The sequence below is a fragment of the Pseudopipra pipra genome, chromosome 20 (assembly GCF_036250125.1).
Source record: "Pseudopipra pipra isolate bDixPip1 chromosome 20, bDixPip1.hap1, whole genome shotgun sequence".
NCBI lineage: Eukaryota > Metazoa > Chordata > Aves > Passeriformes > Pipridae > Pseudopipra > Pseudopipra pipra.
Window position 1 is genome coordinate 9,993,203 of NC_087568.1, and position 14,153 is coordinate 10,007,355.

Below are 14,153 nucleotides of genomic sequence, written 5' to 3' on the forward strand. Positions count from 1 at the left end.
CATTGACATCAGAGAGCTCAGGGAAGGAGGCAGCTTTGAGGAGTGCCTTCAGTGCTCTGGTTGGATGACAAATCCCTTCAAGGCAACAGCACCTAGAGCTTGTGCTGAGCAGGAGTTTACATAAAGCAGGAATCAGCTTGGATATCCAGCCAAGTGCAGCTACTGGCAACGACAGATGTGAGACAGGCAGAGCAAGCACCAGGGGATGTCTGAACAGGGTCCAAATCCCACCAACTGCTCCAGCCCTGGGGACAGAGCACTGGAGATTTCTTCCCGGCACTTGACAATACCTGGAGTGACTCCTGCTGGGGTGAGGAACTGGAAACCATGCCCATTTCTTTGATATAGCAAAGTTGGGCTCTTACTTGCTGACAACTTTCTCATTTAGGACCCAAGACAAAGAACCACAGAGACATTTCAATTCAGCAAAATAACTTTATTTCACAGGGCAAATACAGCCAAGTGGTGATTCCAGAGTTGCCCAGAAGTGTCAGCTCCATGATCCATCAGTAAATGTTCTGCCGGTGACTCAAGGATGCAGCTCCGCGGCCACCCCTCACAATCGTTTCTTAGGTTTAGATTTCAAGTGAAAATACATTCAGATTTGCTCCTGTCAGAGCACTGCTCACGAGTACGTGGCTGGCAGTCACTGAGGAGTTAATTACAGAGTTACCTGATTGGTATGAAAAGAAAGCAACGCTTCGACCCACAGACCCCTCCCTTCTGCAGTGCTGCTGCTCGGGGCCTTCTGGCACACGGAGGGGACACACCCCGGCCTTCCTGGGGCCTCCGCAGGAAAAACAGCGACTAAAACACAGCAGCAAAAACCAAGGCAGCTTCGAACTGCCCCTCTGCCCCCCTGCCAGCCTCAGGGATCAATAACCTGCTCCTGGCACCCGTAGGAAGGAGATGCCCAGGGCAGAGCTCCAAAGGGATCCGGGCACAGCACGGGCTGTGCTTTGTGCCAGCAGCTGAGCCCGGCCCCGGCTGGGGAAGGCTGAGCTCTTGCTTCGTTTCATGTAGGCGTTGTTTTGGTTTTGTGAAGTATTAAATAAATAAATACAGCTGCTGTAGGATGGGTGCAGCTCTGAGCCTCCCGCGCTCTATCCCGGCTCCCCCGTGCTGCTCGCCTGGCCCTCCGTGCTGGGCACAGTCCTGCGCTTCCTCAGCTGCACCTCTTCATCCTGAGGGAAAAGAGGGAAAGAAAGCACAAATTAACCCTTCAGCATCCTCTCTGAGCCAGATAAAATCCGTCCTCTTCCCCTCCACCAGCTCAGATAAACCCAGCAAACAAAACCATCATTCCAGCTCTTCACTCAGAACACTGGAGCCTTTTTACACCCTCACATGGGCACCTTCCCAAACCATCCATGTGCTGCCACTGAGAAGCTGTTTGTGCCCAGCAGGACAGGCAGCTTCACCTTTCAAACCCTCTGGCCACAGTCAGAGCAGCAGGGATGGGACCTGGCTGAGCTCCGCTGCTCGGGCTGGGGCTCACACCTGCTCTCACAGTGCAGGTTTGCCTTGGGATGGACCTGCTGTCCCACAGAATCAAACCACAGTGGCTGGAAGGGACCTCTGGAGGGTACAATCCACCTGTCTGTTCTAAGCAGGGCTCACTCTGGTGCTGCCAGGGTTCTTCAGGGCATCAATTTGCTTTTCATGCATCTACAAGGATGGGTTTTCCACCTTCTCCCTGCACAGTCCTTGGTGGGTCTCAGCTGTGTGTACAGGGCAGGATTTCCCAAAGCCAGGGAGGATTTCCTTTAGCACAGGTTGTGCCTGTCACCTCTTGGCTTTTTGCTGGGCATCTCTTCTTCTTCCATGACCTCCTCCATACCCACCCTCAGGCAGCTCCAGACAGCTGGCAGATCCTCCCTTCAGCTCCTCTCTCCCAGCTGCAGGAAGCAGCTCCCTCAGCCTCTCCAGCCCTGACTCACCTCAAGAGCAAACCCACAGAGCTGCAGGGCCAGGATTTAACTGTGGGCAGGTTTTGCCACAGGCAGCACCACTGTGGCACCACTGACCCAAGCAGGGTGAGCATGTGCCACTCAGTGTCTGTACTAACAACAAGTAAACATTTCTGCACAGTCCTGCCAGCCAGTCCCTCCCAGGTGCTTCTCTCAGCATCCTTCCCAACACCTCCACCTCACACTGTTCACCCAGGGCTCAGCAGTGACCAGGCACTCCCTGTTTCCAGGGCAGTTCGTACCGAGTCAGAGTCTTCTTCAGCCTGGTTGCTTATGAAATCCAGATAATCATCCTTCTGGTTGTCCAGGATTTCTTCCTCGTACTCAGTCTGGTAGTCTGACTCGTCTAAAGAGAGAGGAGAGAAAAAGAACTGGGTTTAACTGGCAGGCAGAGAAAACTGGGAGAGGAACCCTTGCCTCCCCTGAGCCCCGGGGCAGGTGAGTGCCAGAAAACTGGCAGCTCAGTGAACTGGGACTGCTCAAACACAGAGCTCAGCTCTCCAGCCACAAAAATAAACCATGTCCTCTGTGTGAATTGGTGTCCCAGAGCCCCCCAGAATCCAAGGGACCCCCAGCAAGAGCAGCACCTGGTCCATGTCACTCTGGTGGGCACTGGCTGCCCAGCCCGAGGGACACAAGGGCAGTGGGGAGGTGCTCCCTGCTGAGTGCCCCTCACAGCTCAGCTGCTGTGTCCCACCCCTCAGTCCAACCAGACCTGGGAACACCTTCAGAAGCCTTTGAGCTGCCAGTCCAAGCTCCCCTGGACACACACTGGCTGCAAGCAGGGGTCCCAGGCACAGGGGGAGCAGAATAATTACGTGCTGCAGAATTCCTGGGGCAGAATAATTATGTGTCTGTCACAGTCACAATTTCACAATCCCACAGGGGACAGTAACATTTACACTCCCTTCCTCCAGCAGATTCACGTAACTTAGGGAAGCTCAGGAGCTGTGCACAGCAGCAGGACACACCACCAAGCCACTTCCAAGGAAGGAGACACATCAGGGCAGAGCCAATGCCTCTCCCAGCACCTGGAGGTCACCAGGAGGGTCTGTAAAACAGGCAGCAGGAGCAGTACCCCACAAGGGCATGGAGTGACAGGACAAGGGAGAATGGCCTTAAGATGAAGGAGGGCAGGGTTAGATGGGATATTGGGGAGAAATTCTTCCCTGTGAGGGTGGGGAGGCCCTGGCACAGGTTGCTCAGAGAAGCTGTGGCTGCCCCACCCCTGGAAGTGTCCAAGGCCAGGTTGGAGCAAGCTGTGCTAGTGGAAGGTGTCCTTGCCCCTGGCAGGGGGTGGGAGTGAGATGAGCTTTAAGGTCCCTCCCAACCCAAACCAGGCTGTGGTTCTGTGACTCTCCCTGCTGGCAGGGCTGACTCCCCACAGCAACTCAACACAGTGAACGTGCTGGTCTGGGGCCCATCGGTGGCTCCAAGTTCACCCCCCAGCACACCAGCAGCCCCTGCAGAGCCTGTCCCACCACAGGTGACACCAGGAGACATGTGGGCAGCGGGGCAGAACCCCTGGCAGGCAGCACCTTCCTCCTCTGGCCACCAGTTCTTTAGAATTCAAGTCAAGGCATGGAAATGACATTTTAACGTTAGCACTGAAATCACCGTGTGACACCAGTGCTTCCACCCCTTCCTCAGTTAATTCCAGTGTGCTCTGAGCTGCTGAAGCAATACCTGGGTTTGGCCCACTGGTGAGGAAAGTGGCTCGTGTTTAAACTGGATCCTTGATTAAGTCTTTCTCCAGGGAGCTGTCAAGAGCATCTGCTCCACGCTGAAGACAACAGCACAGTCTGTTCCACAGCCTTTTCTCCCAACATGGTAACTACAACCAACTGCCAGAACATTGGGATTAAAGGCATTTGGTCTTTTGTATTTTATTTTTAATGCTTTTTTTACTGTGGATCAGAGAATCATTGTTAGTTTCTGTGAAAACCACTAATGATAATCTTTGATAAAACCCCCCAGAGAAACTGGTGTGAACAGCAACAGACACAACAAACAAGAGTTTGGAGTTTCCGCCTCCGATAAATCCGACTGCCATCAAACCAGACTCCTTCATTTCCCCAGCACTACTCAGCATTTAACGGGTCTTTCTACAGATATGAAATCCAAGAGAGGGGTGTCCCTTCTCACATCCTTCACAAAGCACCTCTGGGTGCTGGAGGTGGCCCTGCTGTCCCCAGACATCACCTTCCATGGCCCTGCTTGAGGCTGAGGCTCACAGTGACCACTCCTGGGCACTAAAAAAACTCCCAGAAGCATCAAGCAGGACTGAGGCCTTGCTGCTCTGCTCAACTCACCAACACCCAAACAGCTCAAAATCGAGCCAGCCAAGAGGAGGTTCCACCATGGGAAGGTACCTGAGCCTGCCCTGAGCAGGGGGAGCATATTCCCTGCAGGAAGGGCACATTTCCACACCCAGAGAGCTGCTTTGTGCTTCTGTAGCTGGTGGCATTTCTTTTATATGGGCCTAATTTCTGCAGGCAACCCCCAACCTGAAGGCAAACGGGGCTGTGTGGCTGGAGGGGCTCTGTAAACCCTGGATGTAAATCAGGAACCTGGGAGCTCAGCAAAGCCTCAGGGGCACTAGTGCCTGATAATTGTGTCCCTGCAGAGGTTTTGGGATGTCTCCTGCTTCAACCATATTGCCAACCCAGGCATTTGACACCACCATTAACACTTCTCTTTCATAAATCCTTTTCCCCAATTGCCCATTGCTACAAGTGCTTGATGTCCTTCAGCCAACCCTGGGCCTCAGCAACCCCTCCCAGGTGGGAATGTGACCAGGGATGTGACAGAGCCACCCTTGGGGATGGCACCTGTGCTCCCCTGGCCACAGCCAGGGCTCTGAGAAACACAATTAGAGCTGAGCAGAGGGATGATCCCAGCTGGGGGAGCGTGTGGATGGAGAACAGGAACAGGGGCACAAACACTGCAGTGGCTCAGCTGGGAAAGGAGCCTCTGTTGTGCTTACAGACAGCTGTGCCCTGGCTGTCGGGTACTTGGGTCCCTCTGCTCAGCCCTGCCTGAGGGACAGGCTCCCCTTTTTAATTTTTAGATGGTTTTAGTCATTGCTCTCAGTTTGTTCAAGACTGGAGAAGAAATTCCACTGCCCTTTTCCCCCAAAGACAACACCCCTGCCCCTCCAGGCCTCTCACCCTCTGTGCTGACCCTGCCCTGTCCATCAGAACATGAGCCTTTCTCTTTGATTTCCTTAGAACAAATTATTGACACAACTCCTCCACCCAGCCTAACACCTGCAGTGTGCTGTCAGAACAGGCAGAGCCTGTGGTCTGAGACTGCCCTCAGGAAGGGCTTTCCAAGGGGAACAAAGCTTTCCCCTGCTCTGACAGTGCAGTTTCACAGCCCCCCGTCCCCTCACCCACCTGGGCCACAAACTGTCAGACCACCTTCCCCAGCACCCCCTGAGCAGACCAAAGGCTGACCAGCACACACCTGACAGCCACGAGGCCACTGCCAGGGAGGGGTCACCCTCCATCTGCTTCCCCCGTGGCTCCAGGGACCTCTTGAGCAAAGCAATGCCATCCCTGAGGCACTGTGTGCTCAGGGGAATGTCACTACAGCCTCTGCCACCCAAAATCGTGAGTCACCCACAGTGTGACACAAAGGATCCTTGATGACACAGTGCCCACATGAACGACTCTCCTGCCGCCCTCTCCCTCCTCTGGACTCTCCACAGCCAACTGATTTCAGCACCCACCAGGAACATGTGGCACCTGCCCATCCCACCCTGTCCCTGGCAGCCCCTGCACAGCCCCTCCTCAGCCCAAAATGTGCCCCATCTGCTTTCTGAGACATCCCTTTGCTCCCCTTGTGTCCATGGCCTCGCCCAGCAGAAAGCAGGATGTCCTAATGTGGGGAATAATCAGGAACTATCTAAAGCAGGAGGATCTGTCCCAGTGCACTGGTTAAATCTTAGCAGGTCTCAGTGCCTGAGCCTTAAATAACCACATTCCATGATCTCTTCACTCTTATTCACAATGTCTGCTTCAACCACATTTGATTAATATTTTCTTCATAAGGCATATGATTGTAATTAGCATTTCAAATTACCACAGGGACATCTCTACAAACAGTCACAGATGGGAGCACTGCTAACTTTAGCTTTCCCTCTGCAGGAATGAGAATCAGGAGGAGGGGAAGAGACTGTTCAGAAAGAGCTCCAGCCCTGGTGACACACTCAGGGGTTTCAGGCCTGCAAAGCTCTGCTCCTTTTGGTTACAGGAGCTCCAGTTATGGCATAAACACGGAGCTGCTCTGCAGGGCAGGGCTGTCACAGGGCACTGTCTGGTGCAGGAGCTGTTACCTGCTCCTCATTAGTTCACTGGTGCTCCCAGAACAGGAGCACACAAAAAGCAATGGAGCCAGTGAGTCACTCCTGATCCTACTCACGACAGCAAGGAAAACATCCTTTGGGAAGAGCTTTAACCCAGGCAGAGCTTTAACCCAGGCAGAGCTTTAACCCAGGCAGAGCTTTAACTCAGCCTCCTCCCACCTCCAGAGGGCACAGACCAAAGGGCGAAGCCACAGCAAGGACAGGCCCAGCCCAAGGGGGACATAAACCCATCTCTGCATGAGTTGCTACACGTTATTTCACTCAGATGAGACCTGAGCAGGGATTACTCCCACCAGGAAACCAGGCTGGAGCACACCAGTAATGGGATGACAGCTGATATCTTCCCATGGAAGGACATCTCACTGCCGGCCTCTCCCAGGGGAGGCAGTGGGAGGGGGACACGGAGGGTCTGGCCTGGGCACAGCTGCAGGAGGGGCTCTGAGGGAAGCAGGGCCAGCCCACCATGGCCAGCAGTGCCCAGCAGGGCCAGCCCACCATGGCCAGCAGTGCCCAGCAGACACTGGCACTGGCAGCCAGCCCTGAGCTGTCCCAGCTCAGAGCATGAGCAGGTGAAAGCAGTCAGGAGGCACAGGAGGAGTCAGCAGCCGTCCATCCCTCCTCCCTGCCCTTCCCAACACCTCCACAGCACCAGCAGATCCCCCACTCACCGTCTGCCACAGGGGCCTTCACGGGCTCGATCCGGGACACGATCTCTGCCAGGTCTGTGAAGGAGGTGGTGGGACAGGTCACGTTCTGAAACACACGGAGAAGTTTTGGGTGTGTTAACAAAGATACACAGCAAAATCCAAACAAGTCAGGACTGTATAAAAATGATATTGAACAGACAAAGCTCCAGACACATAAATTCTCCACAACTGCCCCCTCAAAAACCATTACTCATCAGTGAGAAATCCTCAGAACAGCTCTCCTGATGCAGGTCTGGTGGCAGAGATGGGATTCCCAAGTGCCAATGGTGGGACACGCTCTAATGGCTCCTATTCCACCCATGCAACCAGAGGCCTCATTAAAAATTTAGCAAACTGTAGAAAAGACCCCAGAGACAAGAACCAGAGGGTCTGGGCCCAGGACAGATGATGTTCACGTCACTTGTTTGTCCTCCATCACTGTCACTTTATAAGGGAGGTTTTGCTTTCCCTTGGGAGAAGGAGCCCCAGTGCCCAGGTGGGACACACACATGGTCCAGCCCTCAGCTGGAGTGGTGCCACGAAGGCTGCAGGGACAGCTGGGCACTGGGGTCCCAGGACCCCCCTGGGGACCCCATAAGCCACAGAGCTGGAGATTCTGCAGCAAGAGCCTGAGGTACATGCAGAGAGACACATTTCCCACTGTAATTCCTCTTTCCAATAAACCCTTTCTGTTTTCACTCTGTCTCACCCAAGCAGTGGGCAGAGCGTTCTCTATTTTGAGAAGTCCCTGCTCCAGTCTCTCCTCTGAGAGGAACTTTGGAATTTAAGAACTGTTTTGTTTTTCCTGTATGCCATGAGCGGCCCCACCTGCTCCTCGGGACCAGGCACAAGGTCACCAGTGGACACCTGAACACTTCTCCCCTTTCTTTAAACCCAGTGATTATAACAAGTACATCAGCCCCTACCCCAGAGGAAAGGGATGGGGAAGAGCTGGCAGAGGGAACGTTACTGGCACTGGGAATTGCTGTGGCTGTCATCCTTCCAAACACCCAGACCTGCCCACGTGCTTCCAGGAAGGGCAGTTTTCTAACACAGGGTTTTATGAACAATTCTTTGCTCTTCTGGCAAGAGCACGAATCCTATGAATCATGCAACCCCTGTGGGGTCACAGCAGCAGCCCATTACTGCTGCAGCAGAGCTCTCTCAGTTGACCTTTCATCTGTGACTGACTTTTGATGTAATTTAGAGCAGCTCCAGCACTGTGTGGATCCAGGACAAACAGCTGGTGGGCAACGGTGGGCAGAGAAAAGCCCACAGGGAATGAAAAGGTACCTGCATGAAATGGAACAGCAGCAGCTTAGGACACACACTTCCAAACACAGAGAGGTTGGGGAGCTCAGTGTGACCGTTAAGGAGCCGCCAGGAAGGTGAGTCAGCCCAGGCTCATTTTGAACATCCAACCTGAATGGTCCCAGGGAAGCATTTGCAGAAGGCTCTTTCCCAGGACAGGGGAGAAAAGCTCCTACATCTTCAGTCTGTGCCATATGACTAAATGATTCTGTGAGTGAGGGACATGGGCACTCTCTGGCCACCACACAGCCCCAGCGATGTCCGAGGCCATCCCTGGACTCTCAGATCCAAGGGGACAAGGTGGCTGCACAGAGCACTTGGGCAGTGTGTCCCTGGGAGCAGGGAGCAGACAGGGACTGGCTCTGGATGGGACAAAAGTCCAGGGCACGTTATGAACAGCTGAACAAAATCCTGTAGGAACATCACCAAAAGGTGCCTCAGTAAAACCACCAGCAGCTCCTGAGGTGAGGACTGACAGGAATGAAGTGTGGCCAAACCCACGGGAGCATCTGTCCCTGTCACTGACCCACAGATGGTCCCAAGGTCAGCCTGTTAGAGGACACTTGGGGAGGCAGCTGCACCCAAACCTCAGCACTAGGACTGGAAAACCACTTGTGGGAACCAGGTGTCTTCCCACACTCGTCTGATGCTTTACAAACAGGAATGTCATGTTTAAGTGCTTCCTCTCACTACTTTTAAAGGACAAACCCACTCTCCCATCAGATAGCACAAAGCAAAGAAGTGTCTCAGATCCACCTGAAATCTACTCTACTCCCAAACTTTTCTGATATTTCTTTTTATCCAAGGAGGAAAGTATGCTTTTTGGCTCAGTCTTTAGGCAATAAATTAGAGGAGAAAGGCAGTTACTATTGTAGTCCGCTGGATTATATTTAGCTTTGACTATGAATAACACCTCAGTAGACAAAACTTCCCCAAGGAGATCCAATTAATGGCACTGCAATATTCTGTGCTGAGGAAGAGTAAGGGCTGCTCAAAGTGAGGTTTATATAAGGTTCCTGTTGTTTATGTCTTCAGTATTTGCATTTTGGAGACAAGATAAACAGGGGCTGAATGATCAAAGCAAAGGAGAAGTATCTAAATGATTAAATATCTGGATTTTTAACTAAAAATTCGATGCTCACGACACGGAAACAAGACAGTAAGAAATGGCACTTGGCTCTCAGATGTTGAACACTCCAGAAATAGATGAAGAGCTAAAACACATAAAGCATCAAAACCTTCGCTAATCAAAGGCAAGTTAAAAATATCAGCTGTTATCCCTGGAAGATAACAGAGCTAAAGGACTTAAGTGACTCTAATGGACTAAGAAAAGCAAGACAAACACCCCAGTGGGAGCTGCAATACTTGTTACTTTGTAGAAATAAATCTACTGGAATAAAAGTCAGATGGAAAAAAGTCTTGGTTTTTACTGGACTTTGAGGACAAGCAGATGATCCCTCAGGTCCCTGGAGCACAGCCTGGACTGGAGTCCCAGCTCCTGCCCCATGACCTGGGGGGTTTGTGAGTCACTCTCCTGCCCTGTTATTTCCATACTCAGCTTCTCAGCACTTGCCTCATTATCAAGTGCAGTGACAGGCTGTGTCTGCACCCAGGAGGTGACATATCTGATCTCCAGGGTAGTGAAGTGCCACAAAAACCAGGGTAGATGTGCTAAATGTTCAACCTGCTGCTGCCTGCACAGCTCTGACACCACGATTCAGCTGAAATATTCCCCTCAATTACTGTATCCCATCTAAAGGGCAATTTTAAAAGCAGTCTTCTTTTCAAGAAGCGTTTGTTACAGCAATGAATATGTTTGAGCTTGTTACTAATTGTGATAAAAGTGAGGCTGAAGTAGGACACAGCTATTTCTGAGACACACACAATTTTCCCTGCCTTGACTTCTCCTTAATTAAGACACAAACCCAACACCAGCCCATCCCATCTGATCATGAGGGGTCAGAGGCAGACTGGGGGCCCATCTCCTGCAGCTCACATGAATCCACCTCCTCACCCAGCTTATCTTCTGTCCTGGTTTGGGAATGGTATTCATCTTCCCAGCAAGAAATGACAAGCTGAGGAGTTTTGGGGCTCCTCAGGCTACGTGGATCACCGGATACATTCCCCAAACTGTCCCTGAGTGCTCCTCCCAGAGCTGCTCACCCTGCCAGCAGCTCGGGCAGGATTCATCTGATGCTGGGAAGTCACCAGTGCTCACCCCTCACAGGACCAGAGCTGAGGGCACCTTTCATCTCCTCCCAGCATTTCCATTTCCATTCCCTCAGTGACTCACAGCCCCAGCTCTCCCCTCTGCTGGCACACGGGGCTCTGAGGGCACCACTGTGGGCATCAGCCCCCCCAGCTCTGGGCCCATGTCCACCCCTGCCCTTCCTCTCACACCTCCCTCTGAGCCAAAGTGCTCTACCACCCACCTCTGGAGAGCTGCAAATCCTCTCTGTCACTGTTCACCTCAACTGACTTTTCCCAGAGAGGCTCCCTACAGTTATGATTCATTTGGGCCATCACTTAAAATATTACTGCTCACTTCCCTCTCTCTCTCTAAAAGACAATAAAGAAGAATTACTGGGTAAAACATGAAGTCTTTGTAGCACTTGGGTTTCAAATCAGAGGGATTCAAAGGAGGGGAAGGAAAGTGAGCCCATGTATTATAATATACTACCCGATTCCTCAAAAACGTGATAACTGTTTCTTAAAAGCAACTGGAACTTCCCCAGCCCAGTCGGGCTGCTATGAACCAACTCCAGAGGCTGAGCTCAGCCCTTAAGCATTAAACCAAGAGATTTTTATCTACTTGTGAACAGACATCTATAACCACACAGCAACACCACACAGCCTGTGGATTTACCATCACCAGGAATTTACAGTAACTGCTTGGAAGAGTCGGACTGGGCAGGACAAGGTGTGTGACACCCGGGACCTCCACAGCTCCACAGACCTCCTGGAGCCTCAGTGAAGGCTCCACAAAATGCCTTTGGAGCAGAGCAGTGAGGAAAAAAAGCAACAAATCAAGAAAGCTGCATCCCTGCAGGGATTTTAACTCTTGGCTAAAAACACATCTCCAGCGAGGGTTTAAATCAAGTTTTCTGAAAGCACCCGAGAATTATTTGAGTCACATCCTGAAAGCCAGCAGTGGCTGAGATCAATGCCAGCCATCCTGATTCACATCCTCTGGGAGAGAGACACATCCCTGGCACACAAGTTTTTAGTAGCAAGAACAATATCCAGGTACCACCTCAAGCTTGTGGCACAAGAATAAATGAAAAATAACTCTCAAAAGGTTACTTGTGGCTGCCCAGCGTTGCTCAGGGAGGGAGTCCAGATGCACATGGGTACCAGTGTGGCCCTCACCTGAACCCACAGGCCATCTCCTGGGAGCTGCAGGGCACAGGCACAGCCTCTGCTCCAGGAGCAGCTCAGCCAGCAGCTCTTGGTGCCCTCACGGCTGCTGATGCACAGGGGGAAGGAGAAGGGAATGGTGGGCATTGAAACAGAAACTTCAGTTATGTGCCTTGGAAAATGCAGGTTCCTGGTGAAATCCTGCCTCCCCCACAGAACCATGGAATACCCTGAGCTGGAAGGGACCCACGAGGATCACTGAGGATGCCCTTCAAGGACATGTATGACCAGTTCCAGGTTACAAACGTGATATCAAGGACCTGTTAGAACAAGACAGCAACAGAAGAGCTGCCCTCCAGAGCACTGCAGCACCTCTGGGGCTTTCAGAGCCCCCACCTGAGGACATGGATGGGTCTCTGCATGGGCACACTTCAGGACTCAGGATGGACAGGCAGTGTCAGGGCTCAGGCTCTGGCAGAACACACCTTGGCCAAACTGGTACTGACGGTCAGAGAAGTGCAGGACCTTGTTCAGCCAGGGTGTGATTCAAGGAAAGACATTTCTGAAGAACTGACCCCACCCCTGCTTGCCCAAAATACAGCTTTCACTGATAGCTGTGAGCTCACAGAGAGGACTCAGGGCAGTCACCATTCCCTCTCCCAGCCCTGAGCAGTTCCTTGCAGGACTAGTGAAGAACAGTCAAGCAGCTCTTGCAGAATATTGCCTTTCACTGAGCACTTACATCAGTTTTGGACTTGCAGATCTCTTGCCTGTCCTTTAGCATCTTGTCAAGGACTCCACTCCTGCACCAGACATTAAATACAGTTTTCCCATGCTGATATCCCACTTCCTGGAAAAAAGAAAGAGTCAACAGAGAAAAAGTAATTAATAACTTAAAAAAAAAATCTATATATGTTATCATGTGCAAACAGTAGGGAATCCAGAGCTCTAGCCCAAAGCCAGGATGACTTCTGCTGCCTTCCAGCCTCAGCTACATAAACTCTCCAGCCTAAAACTGGGGGAATAATGAAGGAAACAAGGTTCTATTTTAAGTCCAAACACCAACTTCAGTATCCAGGGAAAAGTGCCACCTGATGCACTATTTTGACAGCACTGAATAATGCCACAGAAAGAGGAGCTTAGGATACTGAATATGCCCTTCCAGTCCTGGCTCTTTCTTTGGAAGAAGGTAACAACTCATATACATGTGTCTTCTTTCCTCTTGGCTCAAGAAGAGCCAAGGAAAAAAAAAATTTCCCTGCAAAGAAAAGCTCCCATAGAGCCCTGGTTCCAAAACCTCTTGAAATAAGTTAAGCCAGACAGCACTGAACATGCTGGAGCAGTTTGCTGGAGCAGAAAGGATGGCAGGTGGACACCACCAAACCCACACACTCCACGTTCCTCTCGTGTAAAACTATAAAGTAATTTGTGCTTGGAATAATAACATGGCACTGCCATTAGCAGGGAAACAACTGGAGGAAACAGACCCAACACTGCAAGTTTTACTCTTTTTCTCAAAAAGCAGCAGAAATGGTGTTGAAAAATCAAATGGAAAGGACAGAGCAACAGCTTTTGGGAGCCCTGGATCCCAACTGCTGGCAGCAGCACTAACCCTTGTGTGGCAGCTCTGAGTGTGGGAAGCAGCCCTGGCTGAGCTGGTGTTGTCTCTCCTCTGGTTTTTGGATGAGGGTTCAAAGCATGAGTGGCACTCAGGGTGGAATTCACCTCCTGTAATCCATCCCAGTTTCCCAGCCCAGAGTGGGTGTGATTACTCAGGAGAAGAAGGACCTGACAGCTCTGGGTCAGCCTGATCCAAAATAACCACAAGAAGCTGAGCTTGGGGCTGACACAGGAGAGGGGTTTGACAAGAAAAGGGGATTTAGTTCCTTGGAACTAAACCATGGTCCTATTTCTGTTTTCTGTAAAATCCAGGCACAAGGCTGAAATTAAAACTCCCCCTACTTCCCAGCCCATAAGGATGAAGGAGTGTCTGGATTGCCCCTTCCTTTAAGGTCAGCACAGTTTAAAGTTCCCTTGTGGACAGAAGTTATTTAGCTCCAGGAGCCAGGAGGGTGCTGCCTCTCCATCCCTGCGGTGTCTGGTGCCAAGAACTGGCTCACAGACAGTGACATATTTGAGTTACTGCACTTTTTCAAGTTTTATTCCACTGACTACATTTGCCTGGTGTCTTTACATCTCTTTAACACCACCACATTAGACAGAACAGGGATGTGACAGCTCACGATGTGTTACTGTGATGAACTACCAGACCTGTCTGTCAGGGTTTTCAGATCAGCCAGGGCACTCCAGAGCAAAGAACATTATTTATCAGCAAAGTCTTAGAGCCATTGGCAGCCAGCAGTGTTTGCCCAGGAGCCAAGAGACATCAAATAGCCTAGAGAAAATATTTGTAGTGGGGAAATCAGCTGGTGGTTTGGAACAGCTGCTGTGTGTCCTAAG

At 51.4% G+C, this 14,153-nt stretch overlaps 1 protein-coding gene across 2 annotated transcripts in view; it reads right to left on the reverse strand.

Moving 5' to 3' along the window:
• Nucleotides 1-415: 415 nt before the first annotated feature.
• Nucleotides 416-14,153, reverse strand: part of PNPLA7 (patatin like phospholipase domain containing 7) — a 131,858-nt gene continuing 118,120 nt past the window's right edge. For both annotated transcript variants that reach the window (XM_064677183.1, XM_064677182.1), the window contains exons 32-35: nucleotides 12,436-12,543; nucleotides 7,008-7,092; nucleotides 2,213-2,316; nucleotides 416-1,184 (exon numbers count right to left, since the gene is read on the reverse strand). In XM_064677183.1, the coding sequence (XP_064533253.1) occupies nucleotides 1,104-1,184; nucleotides 2,213-2,316; nucleotides 7,008-7,092; nucleotides 12,436-12,543 (378 nt within the window). In that variant the 3' untranslated portion in view covers nucleotides 416-1,103. The remainder of the gene's footprint in view (nucleotides 1,185-2,212; nucleotides 2,317-7,007; nucleotides 7,093-12,435; nucleotides 12,544-14,153) is intronic.